At 52.4% G+C, this 15218-nt stretch overlaps 1 protein-coding gene across 2 annotated transcripts in view; it reads right to left on the bottom strand.

The window, feature by feature from the left end:
* CPNE5 (copine 5) overlaps positions 1–15218 on the bottom strand; it is a 103035-nt gene that overhangs the window by 50563 nt on the left and 37254 nt on the right. The window contains exons 4-9 of one of the 2 annotated variants that reach the window (XM_021715813.1): positions 12590–12693; positions 10763–10802; positions 10484–10560; positions 7485–7544; positions 5415–5465; positions 5058–5121 (exon numbers count right to left, since the gene is read on the bottom strand). In XM_021715813.1, coding sequence (XP_021571488.1) covers positions 5058–5121; positions 5415–5465; positions 7485–7544; positions 10484–10560; positions 10763–10802; positions 12590–12693 — 396 coding nt within the window. The remainder of the gene's footprint in view (positions 1–5057; positions 5122–5414; positions 5466–7484; positions 7545–10483; positions 10561–10762; positions 10803–12589; positions 12694–15218) is intronic. The other variant, XM_008064582.2, reaches the window with a different exon arrangement.

Raw genomic sequence — 15218 nt, 5'->3', positions numbered from 1 at the left:
TCCTAAGCAGCAACCTGTATGAGTCCCCGAAAATCTTCCCCACCACCCCCCACTTCTCTTCGCCCTTTCCTTCTCATCTTGCTTTCTCCCCTCCCTCCCATGGCTGTTCCCTATACCCTCATCTCCCACACGGAGAAACTGGGCTCTCCCTGAAGCTTTAGCCTTTAGGACAATGAAAGTTCTGACTTTGTTAGGATAAAAGGCTGCTAAGCTCCCCTGTTAGGAGGTCCCACCCAGCCTGGCCTTGATTCCCACCATCCTCATCTCTCTGACTCATCAGCCATCATTCTTTTACCCAAGGGTCTTTGCACACTGTTCTCTGCCTGGACCAGTCTTGCCCAGGTAGCTGCAAGGGCTCATTCTCCCACCTGTGTATGTGTAGGTATATTATATAGTATCCATGAATTTTCCTTCAGGGTAGTAAGGAGAGTTACAAATGTTATAGTACTATATTAAATTATGTCTATAATATTAAAATAATATAGAGTGTTATAAAAAGAGGTCATGGGGGCCGGGCGTGATGGCTCACGCCTGTAATCCTAGGACTTTGGGAGGCTGAGGTGGGAGAATTGCTTGAGCCCAGCTTGGGCAACACAGCAAGACCTCATCTCTGTAAAAAGGTAAAAACTGTAGCTGAGTGTGGTGGCTTGTGCCTGTTGTCCCAGCTATTTGGGAGGTTGAGGCTTGAGGATCAACAGTCCAGGAGGTCCAGGTTATGGTGAGCCGTGATCATGTCACTGTACTCCAGCCTGGACAACAGAGGGAGACTCTGACTCCAAAAAAAAAAAAGTCTATAGCCAGGCTCGGTGGCTCAGTCTGTAATCCCGCACTTTGGGAGGCTGAGGTGAGTGAATTGCCTGAGCCTGCGTGTTCGAGACCCGCCTGGGCACTTGGCGCAGGACCTCATTTCCACAATAATCAAAAATTAGCCGGGTGTGGTAGCGTGCGCCTGTAGTTCCAGCTGCTTGGAAGGCTGAGGCGGAAGGATCGCCAAAGCCCAGCAGGTCGAGGCTGTGGTGGCTGAGGCTGCAGTGGCCACTGCACTCCAGTCTGGGTGACAGAGTGAGACTCCAACTCAAAAAAAAAAAAATGGAGTCTGTAAATGAGAGAATCTTGGTAAACTAGAGATTCCACAATGCTAGTCAGTATGACATACAAGAACAATAGTTTCACTGCTGAGCAGAATTAAAACTTTGGTGATTCAGACGGCGCTTCCTCAGCCTAACCTTATCACTGTCACCACCAAGACCCATTCAACAGCATTTGGATCAAATTCTGACTGTGGGAACTTTCTTGGCATTTAAGGAGGCTCTTGTATAGCCTATCAGAGTGTGCTGGTGACATACCGGAGTCCACCCTCATCCTTCACTGGTCCCCGCCCGCCCACACCAGCCCCATGGATGGAGGGAGGTTTTGTCTACCCCTGCAGAATGTATTCATTGGAGCAGGAAGCCCTGCTCTTGGTGAAAAACCATCTCTTAGACTCCACCCTCTTCCTCTGATCCTCCCACTGAATGCTGAGCTGGAAAGACAGAAGCAAAGCGGCGGCTCCGATGTAATTATTTTAATTCAGCCAGATGTTGGGAATTAGTCTCTTTTCCTTGCAAGTATTCCAGGGAAATAGAACTCAGCCAAAGATACCTCAGAAGAAAAGCAGCTGACAATCTCAGGAGGAAGGGAGGGGCTCCCCCACACCCTGACATATACCCCTGGTGCTTAAATTCAGGCATCTGCTGTCATCCCTGGGTGAAGGAGAAGGGCGGAGCGGGGGAAGGAGGGGCCTAATGGGAATGAACCAAAGACTGCTTACGGACCCCTGGCAGGCTAGGCCAAGAACAGCAAGCGGCATTGTCTAGTGATTCAGAATATCCAGAGCACTTCACTTACAGTATTCTATTTAATTATACACCAGGGAGGAAGTCACCAGCTGGGCTAGAAGCTTGGGAAAAAACTAAACTAAGCTTCAGGGAATCCAGATTTGGCCTTTCCCAGACACCTGTTAGGACACTCACCTTCATGATCTCTTTCAACCCTCACAGCCACGCTATCCGCTCTGATAAACAGGCGAAAAACGGAGGCTCTGGGAGTTTAAACAGCTCTGTGCTGCATGTCAGCTGAGTTCATCTCCCTTTGAACTCCAGCAGCAGCCAGATGCTCTGGGCCACAGGTGTCGGAGTTTTCACCAGGACCTGCCACTGAAATTCGGTGAGCTTCCTAAGCACTCAGTCATGATGAAGCCTCAGTGAACACCTGCAACGCACCAAGCCCTGTGCTGGATATATGCATGGGGTGGGGCTTACTCTTGTCGTCAATATCAGACCCACCGAGGTAAACAGAGAAGCTACCAGAATGAGCTGTTGCAGGTGAATTTCACTGGTCATCTCTATGCTACCCTGCACTATCAATTCTGTTCTTATGAGTCTTCTTTCCCAAGGGGAAGCCCTTGAAGGCACAGTTTGGGACACCACAGCCCAGTGGTTAAAGATCTTGGCACCAGAGCCAAACTGCCTAGGTTTAAATCTCTTCTACTCAGTGGCTGTGTGACCTTGGACAGGAAGGTCACTTAACCTCTCCGTGCTTCAGTTTCATCATCTGTACAGGTGAGGAAATTAGTGAGCTCCATAATACACCAGATATTATAATACACCATAATATATAATGTATTAAATGCTGTAATACATCAGATAAATAAGGCAATCCATGGAAACCCCTTAGGCCCAGAAGAGCTGCTCAATTAATGTTAGCTAACACTATCACACCTCTATACCAGCAATTATTCAAAGAATGGACCAGGAACCCCAGGGGTCCCATGAAGTCAAAACTGCTTTCATAATAATGCTAAGCCCAAGAGTTTTCCAGTGATATCACAACAGACTGACTGCAGAAGCAGATATGAGAATCCAGCTATCTACTATTAAGCCAGACATTACAGAGATTTGTAAAGATGTAAAACAGGGCCACCATTCTCACTGAATGATTTTTGCGAGTTATTGTTATTTTGCAAAAAATGTGTAATGGTTTCCACTATTGTTATTTCTAAATTAAATTAAACATAGATGTCTTTTCTTTTTCGAGTCGGAGTCTCACTCTGTTGCCCAGGCTGGAGTGCAGGTAGGATCATTCTCACCACAGCCTCGACCTCCTGGGTTCACAGGCAAGCCTTCCACCTTAGCCTCCCAAGTAGCTGGGACTACAGGCATGCGGCACCACGCCCAGCGAATTTTTTGATTTTTTTTTGTAGGGATGAGGTCATGTTATGTCGCCTATGCTGGCCTGGAATTCCTGGGCTCAAGCAGTCCTCCTGCCTCTGCCTCCCAAAGTGCTAGGATTATAGGCATGAGCCACTGCACCTAGCCCAAAATTTTAAAAAATCTCTGTCTACATTTCTAATATGATAAATACAGATAGATAAAATAGTAGCACTAACTTCCCAGGAAGGTGAGAAAAGTCTTGTTTCTCCTCATCCTTCCCAGCTCCACGGGAAGCCATGCACCCAGGTCACCCCAGGCTTTGTGCTCACACTCTGGCCCTCCCTGCCTCTGCCTCCCTCCTTCTCTTGTCCCCAGGCCCCACTACATTCCTACCTGGAGCTCCTAATTAACCGAAGTGGCCCTCAAGCCTGGTGGCTTGGGGGATGAGCCTGGATTCTAGAATCAGGCTGCCCCAGATTAGAGCCAGGACCCTGCTACTTCCTTTCTTGAACAGATGACTGAGCCTCTCTGAGCCTCAATTTCCTCATCCGAAAAATGGGAATGACATTTTGGTGTCCACCTCTTAGGATGATTGTCAGGAGTCGTGATGACTTATGTATAATGCTCGTTACTTGACAAACAAGAACTGTCACCACGATGCTACTGTCCCATCACTATTGGCCCTCAGGCCCCCATCTCCTGCTCCTCCATAGCCCCACAGAAGCAGCACATGCAAGGGCTGCTGGGACTGCAGACTCAGCTTCCCAACACACACACATACACACACACACACACACACACACACACACACACACATTCCCCCTCCACCCCAAGCAGGGTGTCACTCTACTCCAGAGATAAAAGTGAAAAATGACAGCTAAATGTCAAGTGCTCAGGCTGCCTTTGAGACTGAAGGGCCCCTCTATTGCCAGGGTTGGTGCCCAGGCGGTCTTGGCTCAAGGTCACATAAGTGGTGGCTGTGATGGGAAGAGAAGGGTGCCCTGGCATGGGGGCCAGGGCACCAGATTCTGGCTCAGCTCCCCTGCTCAGTTCCCGCCCCTCCCTGGGCCTCAGTCTGCCCAGCTGTAAGGAGCAAAGACGCCTGCTAGCTCTGATGTGGTAAATTCTATGTAAGCCAGGTCAGAGTCAGGAGCCCTATCTACTCTCAGTTTTCTTTTTTTTTTTGAGTTGGAGTCTCATTCTGTCGCCCAGGCTGGAGTGCAGAGGCTTGCTCACGGCCACCCCAGCACTGACCTGCTGGGCTCCGGCGATCCTTCTGTCTCAGCCTTCCAAGTAGCTGGAACTACAAGTGCGTGCTACCACCCCCAGCTAATTTTTTTTTTTTTTTGAGTTGGAGTCTCACTCTGTCACCCAGACTGGAGTGCAGTGGCCGCTCCTGGCCACCACAGCCTCGACCTGCTAGGCTCCGGTGATCCTTCCCCCTCCGCCTTCCAAGTAGCCGGAATTACAGGCACGCGCTACCACGCCCGGCTAATTTTTTGATTTATTGTAGAGATGAGGTCTCGCCAAGTTGCCCAGGCAGGTCTCGAACCCGCAGGCTCATGCAATCCACTCACCTCAGCCTCCCAAAGTGCTGGGATTATAGGCTGAGCCACCGAGCCCGGCTTAATTTTTTTTTAAATTGTAGATTTATTGTAGAGATGAGATCTCACCAAGTTGTCTGGGCTGGTCTTGAACCCACAGGCTCAGGCAATCCACTCGCCTCAGCCTCCCAAAGTGCTGGGATTACAGACTGAGCCACCGACCTCGGCCTACCCTCAGTTTTCTCCAGGGACACACAGAGTCCAGGGTCACAGGGAGGCCCCCCGGCCCCCCTTCCTGTCCTGGAGTCCCTCTGTCACTCACCCTGCAGTTGCTGAGCTCCTCCGCAGACAGGATGATGGTGCCACATTTCTTCCCTGGGACACCACTGGGAGAGGAGAAGACAGAGAATGGAAAGCCAGACGAGGCCAGAGCCACCAACCTGGACATTCCCTGCGCCAGCCCCTTCCCATCCCTCTCCCCCGCCAGCCAGCAGATCTGCCCCCAAAGCCCCTGAGAAGACAGTCTCCTGAAATACTGTGGCGGCGTGGCCTAGTGCACTGCTTCTGGGGGCAGGGCCCCCCGGGCCTGGAGGTGCCCCACCCCCACTCCCCAAGAGCCCACCGGGAAGGGTAGTGCCTACAGTGAAAGTCCTAGAATCGGAAAAGCATCCAGACTCACCCGGAGGCTTCCAGACCAGTGGTTCTCAAATTTTCCATCCAAAGACCACCTCTGTGGGCAAAAGACCTCGTGGGCTAGCCACCCCGCCTTGCACCCAGATGACCCCAGAGTCCTGGAACGCTCCAGGTCTGAGCCACTCTGATTCATCATGGGAGGGAGAGCGGCAGGAAGGAGAGAGGCAGGAGGACTGGTGCGCCCTTGGCGGCCGCCTGCCCAGGCTACCTCCCCTTGAACGCCTTGGCTGGGGTCTCCCTGGGGCTGAGAGATGCCAGCCAACCATGTAGCAACTCAGTGACATGGGCAGCCGGGACAAGGTCCCTGAAGTCGGCCCACCCCTGAGAATCCCCTCTGGGAGGGCAGGTTCCTAGGGTGGAGCTCTACCCAAAGGACCTTCACCACCTCTTCCCCTGGCCAGGTGGGACCCCTCCCCTAGGCAACAGCCCAGCCCACTCTGGTGTCTGGGACTAAGCCAGGGGGGTCCCAGTGTAGCCAGGAGCCACTGGGGGCGAGAGGACAATGTCAGGTTATCCATCAGTCACAACTTTGGGCTCATTACAGTACCTCTCTGGGCCTGTTTCTTATCAAATGAGTGTGATTGTAGTATCCATTTTACTAATATGCACACAAGGCACAGAGAAGGTTTCAATGAGCATCATTTTCCTCCCGGCACCCTTTGCTTCACAACTGGGCAATGCTGGTGAAATCCAGCCTCATGCCTCAGGCCAGCCGCAGGGGCCATGTGCTGTCTGGGGAACACACTTTGAGAACCACTGATGGAGCTTGTCCCAGAATCAGCTCTTGGAGGGAGAGGCTTCCAAACAGAGGAGGCAGGGGAGGAAGGGGAGCCTGCCCTGGGGGCTGACAAGACATCTTAGATCTCTCCAAATCAGGCGAGCAGGGCAGGGGCCACATCTGGGGCCTCCCCTGCCATAGGCAGGTGGCACCGCCTGACAGCTTGTCCCCCAAGACTTGGACACCTGAGCTGAGTGCCCCAAAGCCCTTCCTCACCCCCTGTCTGGTCCTCCATGGTAGTAAAGACATGATTTGTTTGCCCGGGGAGATAGAATCCTCCACACCAGCCTCCTCCGCCCCGTGTGTCTCCATCTGTTCCTCTCTTTGCCTCTGAGTCCGTCTTCTATTTCCGATCTCTCTTTCCTCCTCTCCAGCCCCAACCTGCTCCCACCTGCTTGGCCTACCTCTCTTTCTCCCTGCCTGTCTCTGTGTCTGTCTCCTGCTCCTTCTCCGATTGCTGCCTCTCTCCACACTCTCCCTGGGCTGTGAGCATCCCTGGAGGCCCCTTCCCAAGTGCAGCTGGTCTGGTGGCCAATCCAGGCGCTGAAATCCCCACTCTTGGAGCCCCCCCAGGGAAGGCCGGGGAGCTCTGCTTACCCAGCTGAAATGAGACCCTTCCGGGCTGCTCCTCCAGGCAGAGGCTCCCTGTCCTGCCCCCCAGCAGGCGTGAAAAAGAAGCTGGGGTGGGGACTCCCCCAAACCAGGAGAGAAGGAGGGGGAGCCAGTGGGGAGGCTCTGTGCGGCCCACATTTGCACGAGGCCAGTCAAAACCAGACGGTCAGGGTGGGGGCGCGGGAGGAGGGTGGCCCACGGCAGCTGGTGAGTGAATGTGAAAAGTGAGGATTCAGCTGAATCTATCCTGCGATGAGGAGGAGGCTGGAGTCCAGCGGTGAGAACAAGAGCAGGGGAACAGCAGAAAAGGGAGGAAAGAGGGGGAGAGAAAGGGGTGGGGGCCGGGGATGCCAGAAACCAGGCCACGGAGAGAGGAAGGAATGGAGAGTGCCCAGCCCTGCTGATTCCTAGAAAACATCCCCTGCCTCTAGGCCCCACCCTGCTCCCTGAAGTCCCATGAGCCACTGGGGCTTGGGATGTTCAAGCTCTAGACTGGATGGAGTGGCAGGGGTGGCTGCAGAGTGAGGGCCTCTTCCCAGGGACCCAGGACCCTTCCTGTCCCCCGACCAGGGCTTGAATTCACAGTGATGGGAGCAGGGACTGGGCCGTGACTCTGAGGGCTAGACTGAAAGTTTAAGGACGCTAAGGCCAGAGATTGTGACCTACCCGTTGGACACAGCTGGTATGGGCTTGCCTGTCCTGGAATTCAGGCTGAATGCTCCTATCCTGTGGAGAGAGGAGGAGAGACAACATGCATGAGCCGAGCACCCCTATCCAGAGAGGCCCCAAGCACTCGGCATCCAGATTCTTGGAGACAAGTTTCTGTTCTGGAAGTCATTAAAACAAGACCAAAATCCACAGCCCAGAGGAAGGGAGGTCTTCTTCTGAGCAAGTTTCTCTACCTCACTGGTTCCCAAAGTGAGACACCCAGACCAGCAGCATCAGCAACCCCTGGGAATGTTCTAGAAATGTAAATTCTCAGGCCCAATCCTGTACCTACAGGATCTGAAGCACTGCGGGGTGGAGCCCAGCAATCTGTGCTTTGATGCTGCTGCTACAGTTTAAGAGCCACTGTTGTGTCTCTTCCAGCCTCAGCATCCAGACTGTGAAATGGGGACATTACTGAAAGAATCACATGAAATCACGTTAGGGGCAGAATTGTAACCCTTCCCCTCAAAATTCACATGTTTAAATCTTAACTCTCAGGACCTCCGGACGTGACTATAGCTGGAGCTAGGGCCTTTAAAGAGGCAATTCAGGTAAACTGGTCATGAGTGGGCCCTAATCCAATATGGTGAGTGTCCTTATGAGAAGAGGATGTTAGGACACAGACACACACAGGCAGGAGAGAGAAGACGGCCATCCACAAGCCAAGGAGAGAGGCCTCAGAAGACATGAACCCTGTCAACATCCTGATCTCCGACAACTAGCCTCCAAAATTGTGAGAAAACTAATTTCTGTTGTTTAGACCATCCAGTCTGTGGTATTTGCTACAGCAGCCCTAGCAAATAGATACAGATTTCATAAGTAAAGCACTGACCCTTGTGTCTGACCCAGAATTGATGCCCAGTAAACAGGAGCTGTTCATGGGGTTTAGTTGGAAAGAAAACTAAATGTAGACACGTGAAACCTTTGACCTTTGGGGTTAAAAGGTCCACCCTCCCCACCAACCTTCCCATCAACCTCTGTCTTTTAGATCTTAATTGTCCTGTAAGCCTCAGCTTGCAAGTCATCCCTATAAGAAGTCTTTCTCAATCTCCTTTCCCTCACCCCAAAGGTGTTCCCCATCACCAAAGGTAGACCAGGTGACAGCAGGCAGGAAACAGCCCCCAAAGAACTGGGCTTTTGACCCAGGCAGCTGGGAGCTGAGAATCAATACATATTCACTTCTGGGTAGAGTCCTGGTGAGGCCGAAGGTTGGGGGAGGGGCTGCTGTGGAGATCAAATGCTCATGGGTGGGTAATATTTAGTGCATGGTTAACTGAAACAGGCAAAGGGGCCGATGTTCCTGGGTCCCTCACTCTCACGCTCATGAGCTCCTTCTGAGGTAGAGAAAGACTATAAAATCATAAATAAAAATGGTTAGGAGTATGTCCAACCAGGGAGGGCCTAGCAAATTTGAATATGAATTTTGTATCCTTTTTTTGAAAAGATCCTTAAACTCTCAAAACATGGGTTTCCCCCCTGTTTTCAGTACATGATAGGTATCATTATTTTCTGGGACCACAGAGATAAAACCTTTCTGGGGGCAAATAGACCTTTCCAGGGGTCCTGAAGTTACCTACCCCATAGTTACTGGGGGTCAGACAAGAGCCTGGAGAAGAGACTCCACACACACACACACACACAAACACACACACACACCCCACAGTAACTGATCATGGTGAGGGGCCAGCATTCAGTGGGAACTTGGCAGAAGCAAGCGGGGGCGGGCAGTTGGGGGGCTGTGCCGGGGGGGGGGCTGTGCCTGGGGGGCAGCCTGTGCCTAGCCCTGCCAGATCTCCCTCTCCTACTCGCTCTACCCTGCAGCCTGGATGTTTGTCCCCGTCTGCTGGCCTCTCTTGCCAGGGTCTGGCCCATGGGTGTCAACATAAAATAATCAAAAGGCTCAGGATTCAGTTAAGAGAGTTTATCCAAGCACAGAGTGTGAATGTGGTTGTTCGGAGAAACATGAACACCAAAGAATGATGATCTGTACTCCCTGGTGTGGGGAAAGGTGGGGAGCAGGCCCTCTTAGAAACAGAGACAAGAGAGGTCACCCTCCCCACCTGGCCGGTCCTGGCTGGCCCCTGAAGACATCTTCGGGCTCTGCTGTGAGAAGTCACAGGAGTCCTCATCCCAGAGCCTGCTCAGAATAATAGCTTCACCCTAAAGCAAGGGTCCTCAACCCCCAGGCCACAGACCAGTACCGGTCCATGGTCTGTTAGGAACCAGGCCACACAGCAGGAGGTGAGCAGTGGGCGACTGGAGCTCCACCTTCTGTGAGATGGGCAGCAGCGTTAGATTCTCATAGGAGCGTTAACCATATCGTGAACTGCACATGTGAGGGGTCTAGGTTGCATGCTCCTTATGAGAATCTAATGCTTGATGATCCCTCCCCATCCCCCATCCATGAAAAAATTGTCTTCCACAAAACCAGTTCCTGATGTCAAAAAAGGTTGGGGACCGCTCCCCTAAAGACATCTTAAGGTCCTGTAATGCACACTGTCAGGGGCAGGGCCTCACTGTATGCAGTTCTGTCCCACAACAAGCTGTGAATAGTCCAAGGAATATGCTATGTGAGTGGAGCCCTGGGTTCAAATCCCAACTCTCCTACTTCCTGGCTGTGTGGCCTTGGGCAAGTCACTTCCCCTCTCTGGGTTTCAGTTTCTTCTTCCACACAACGATTGGGGTCAGGGTGGGAATGGTCTAGATGGCGTCTCAGGCCTTCCCAGGAGTATGGGGTTCTAATAATCCATGCCAGGACCCTTCAAGATGATGGAGTTAGAAGCCCTGTGAGGGTAAGTCCCGTGAGGTCTCCTTATTCCTAACCACCCTGCAAACACCCATCCTACCTGGCCAAGTGCTGTGTCCCCACCCTGAGCCAGTCCTCAGCAGGGCAGGTGGGAAGTTGGCCCATCACTGGGTAAGCAACCCAGACAAGCGGCGCCTACTTTCACACTCACGTGAGGGGCTTCTCCAGACGGCTCCCGGGGGACCCCACAATCTCTCCAAGGGTGCAGAAAGCCTGGCCCAGGAAATCCTGCATATCCAGGGGTCAGAAAAGACCAGTGTCACCCACTCTGCTCATGACTACCCCACTTCCCCCATGGCCCGACCCTGGAAGCATGAGCGTTCTGGTGTGGCATCGGGCACCCATTCGGACACCGCAAAGCCCGAGGCCCACCCGGAGTATGGGGGTGAAGAAACCTTAGGGAATCAGGGGCAGTCCCTGGAGTACTCACATGTTTGGATAAATCAGGACTCTTGGAGTCAACGTCATATCTGCAGGGAATACAGAGAAATGGTGAAGGCGGGGGCTCCCTGCTTGGCCTGGCCTGGGTCCTTGACTTTAATCAGTGCCCTTCCCCACCCCCAAAACAAAATATCCAAAACAGCGGATATTTTGAGGAGGAATGGCTGAAGAGAGTCGTCTGGATGCTAGACACGTCCTGTCTCTTGATCTGGGTGATGGTCACACGGTGTAAACAGATGTAAGAACGCATCGTGGAGTAGACTCTAGGATGAGTGCACTTCACTGTATGAGTTCCACCTCATTCAACTTTAAGAAAACAAACCCATGAGCTCTGCCACCCAGGCTGCTTCCCAGGTGGCCAAGCCACCTCCCCCTTCTCTCCCTGCTCCCCATCTCCTCGGAGAGACCTGGCTGCCCATGGAACTCAAGAACTTGATTTTGACCTTCCTTTACTGCTGCACCTTACCCAGGCCTGCCCAGCATGCCCTTGGGCCTGGTCACTCGAGGAGGAAGAAGGAGCCTGACATCCTCACCCTGGCTGGCTGCAGGCAGGCTGATCCTGCAGCTGGCTTCTCTCCTCACCTGGGCCTGCTCACCAGGACCCTCACCTGCAACCTTCCCCCAGGATTCCCCATCCACCCATCCACCCATCCACCACAGGCATCTCCGCAACCAAACAGCCATTCCGGGCCCAGATGACTCCTGCTGCAGGATAGTTATTCTCTTGCTAGCATACCGCTTGAGCATTTTTCCTCTCTAGAATGTCACCAGGTGACTTCTCTAAAATGTGTTGATTCTCCTCAGCCCCAGCTCCTCCCACCGCTTTCTCCAAAGTCATTTCCAGCCACTGAATTTCTTTCTCAAGGTCCCAAGCCCCCTTCTTTCTCACTTTGTCTACTCTTCTCAGGGACACAGACATTTCTGACCACCCTGTACCCCATAAACTCAATACCACAAACTCCTGCCTGTTCACCCAGACCGAAATCCCACCCTGACCTTTAATGTCAGGAGAGGGGCCCTTCTCCATCTTCTGATGGGCACCAAACGTCGGCCAGGTAGCCTCTGCAGGAGGGGAAATGGCAGGGGACCCTTTCCCAGAACCCACCTTGACAGAGGGAGAGGTCGGTGGGTACCTCCTGGTTACCAAGGGGAGAAAATGGCTCCCAGAGGTAGAGCCAAGAGCTGTTCCCAAGACCTTCCTCAGTGGGCATTTCCCAGGACCAGGCAGCTTGCTCAATACCCATTTAGCGGAGATAAACTGAGGGGTGTACCTTTGCTCCCTCTCCTCCACGTCCTTCCTACTTCCTGGTACTGGTGGTGATGGACTTCAACTAATTGTCACTTTTTTTTTTTTTTTTTTGAGTTGGAGTCTCACTCTGTCACCCAGACTGGAGTGCAGTGGCCGCTCCCAGCCACCACAGCCTCGACCTGCTGGGCTCCGGCGATCCTTCTGTTTTAGCCTTCCAAGTAGCTGGAACTACAGGCACGTGCTACCACGCCCAGCTAATTTTTGATTTATTGTAGAGATGAGGTCTTGCCAAGTTGCCCAGGCGGGTCTCAAACACGCAGGCTCAGGCAATCCACTTGCCTCAGCCTCCCAAAGGCACGGGATTACAGGCTGAGCCACCGAGCCCGGTTTAATTGTCACTTTTATCCCAGGCCGACCCTGGGCTCTCCCTAATCTCTCAGCCCCTCCCACCTTCCCTGGTAAGGCGAACTCCCACATCAACCCCAGGGCCGGTCCCCCCACCTCCTGGCACAGGTTCCCCACCCCTCCCAACACCCAGTTTCATCTTCAGCACCCTCTTCCACTTACAGGTCAAAACGGAGATTCTGCTTCTCCTCGAAAAAGTAATCCACGATGAACTTGCGCACAAAATCGGGGTTGAGAGTGTTGTCAATAACTTCGGTGCGCCCGAACTGCAAGAGAAAAGGGAGTGTGGACCTCGGGGCCAGGCTGGCAGGGTAGGGGGAGGCACTGGGCTCAAAGCCCCCACTCGGTTCAGGCTTCAGTGGTTCCAGAAGCCCTGCCTCTCGGGCTCCTGGTCCCCATCCCCTCCCAGGCAAGGCAGAAGTCCCTCCACTTCACTGTGGAGGCCCATGCAACCTGCATGCCAGCTCCCTTCTTCCGTGCCCATGCTCTGGTCCAGTTGGGTGAGACTGATACCCGAGCAGGGCCTTCCCTTTCCTGCCTCACTGCCTTTGCCTCTGCTGTGCCCTTCACCCGGCCGCCTTTTCTCTACCAGTGGCATGTCCTCCATCCCTTTGAGAACCATTGTAAATGCCACCTCCTCCAGAAAACCTTCCTGATTCCTGCAACCAGAGTTTTATTATCTGCACCTCCACAGAACTTGTGTTCACCACTCTTTTCTGAACTGATTCCATAATTAGGTGTGTACTTATCTGATGCCCCAGTTGTAAACACAAGGGCAGAGACAGGGACTGTGGGAGACAGTTTCCTAAAGGGTCCTCACTTTTGGTATTCATGCCTGTGAGGCGTCACCTCCTCTTGAGTGTAGGTTGGACCTAGTGACATGCTTCCAGTGAAAAAGAATGTTGTGCAAGGATGTCACTTCTGAGATTATGTTTTTGTTTTGTGTCGGAGTCTCACTCTGTCACCCAGGCTGGAGTGCAGTGGCACGCTCATGGTCACCGCAGCCTCAATCTGCTGGGCTCAGGTGATCCTTCTGCCTCAGCCTCCCAAGTAGCTGGAACTACAGGCATGTTCCACCATGCCTGACTAATTTGTTGATTTACTGTAGAGACGAGTCTTGTCAAGTTGCCCAGGCTGGTCTCAAACCCCTGGGCTCAGGCAATCCTTTTCGCTTCTGCCTCCCAAAGTGCTGGGATTACAGGCATGAGCTACTGTGCCTGGCTCGAGATTATGTTATAAACAACTATGACTGCTACCCCAGGCCAATAGCCAGTGAGGAAGAGTGGCTGTCAGTCCACCCACAAGAACCTGAATCCTGCGGACACCTACTGGGTGAGCTTGGAAGCCAGTCTTGTCCAGGTGAACCTTGAGATGATTGAGGCTCTAGCCCATACCTTCGTTGTGGACTTGTCAGAGACCCCAAGCCAGAGGACTCAGCAAAGCGGCACCCAGATTCCTGACCCTGCTGTTCAAACCACTAAGTTCTGGGGTGATTTGTTAACTCGGGCAATAGCTAACTAATACAGAGACTTGATTTTCTTGGCTTGCAGCAAATACTCTAGAATTTAACATATCACAGGCACTCAATAATCAAATCCCACTGAACTTCCCAAATGACATCAGGCAAAACACTCCCCATCTTTGGGATTCAGGATCACCAAGAGGACTTGTGAGAATACACAGATTGTAGGCCTCACTCTTAGAGGCACTGGCTCAGTAGCTGTAGAGTGGGTCCTGAGAATCTGCATCTTAAAAGTCCTCAGGTGATGCTGATCCTGCAGGTCCAGGATCTTCCCCCCTCCACTTTGAGAACCACTGAACTGGCTGGCCTGTGGGGTGACAGGGAGGAGGGCAGAGTGGGCATGATTCCAGGTCAACAATCCCACCAAAGAAGCTCTATCTGACATATCCTCAGTACACTAGACATTTCTGGCAAAATTTTGCATCAAAACAGGGGAGTGGGGCCTAAAAGGTAAGCATAAAACACTGCACTTACAATAGAGTAGGATTCACCCTAGGAAGGAAGGAAATCCTGACACACGCTACAACAGGGTGAGCCTTGAGGACACGATGCTAAGTGAAAAGAGCCAATCACAGAAGGACAGAGACTGTATGAGTCCCCTCATATGAGGGATCTAAAGCGGCCAGATTCATAAAAGCAGAAAGTAGAATAGCGGTTTACCAGGGGCTGGGTGGAGGTGGGGAAGGGACCGTTGTTGAATGGGTACAGAGTTCTAGTTTAATAAGTGAAGAAGCTCTGGAGACCTGTTTTACACCATTGCCAATACATTTGCAATTCTACTGAACTGTGCATTTACAAATGGTTATGGGGCCGGGTGCAGTAGCTCATGCCTGTAAGTGCAGCACTTTGGGAGGCCGAGACAGGAGGATTGCTTAAGGCCAGGAGTTCAAGACCAGCCTGGGCAACATAGCGAGACTCTGTCTCTACAAAACAATTAAAAAATCAGCCAGGCATGGTGGTATGTACCTGCAGTCCCAGCTACTCTGGAAGCTGAGAAAGAAGTATCCCTTGAGCCCGGGAGTTTGAGGCTGCAGTGAGCAATGACTGCACCACTGCACTCCAGCCCTGGGTGACAGAAGAAAACTGACTCTAAAAATATAATAAAGATTTTAAAAATTAAAAATGGCAGCCGGGCTCGGTGGCTCAGCCTGTAATCCCGTGCCTTTGGGAGGCTGAGGTGAGTGGATTGCCTGAGCCCGTGGGTTTGAGACTCGCCTGGGCAGCGAGACCTCATCCCTACAATAAATCAAAAAATCAGCCGGGCGTGGT

Source organism: Carlito syrichta, unplaced genomic scaffold, assembly GCF_000164805.1.
Source record: "Carlito syrichta isolate Samal-C Ts95f unplaced genomic scaffold, Tarsius_syrichta-2.0.1 Scaffold307715, whole genome shotgun sequence".
In the NCBI taxonomy this organism is placed as follows: domain Eukaryota; kingdom Metazoa; phylum Chordata; class Mammalia; order Primates; family Tarsiidae; genus Carlito; species Carlito syrichta.
This window is presented reverse-complemented; position numbering and strand designations above follow the sequence as displayed.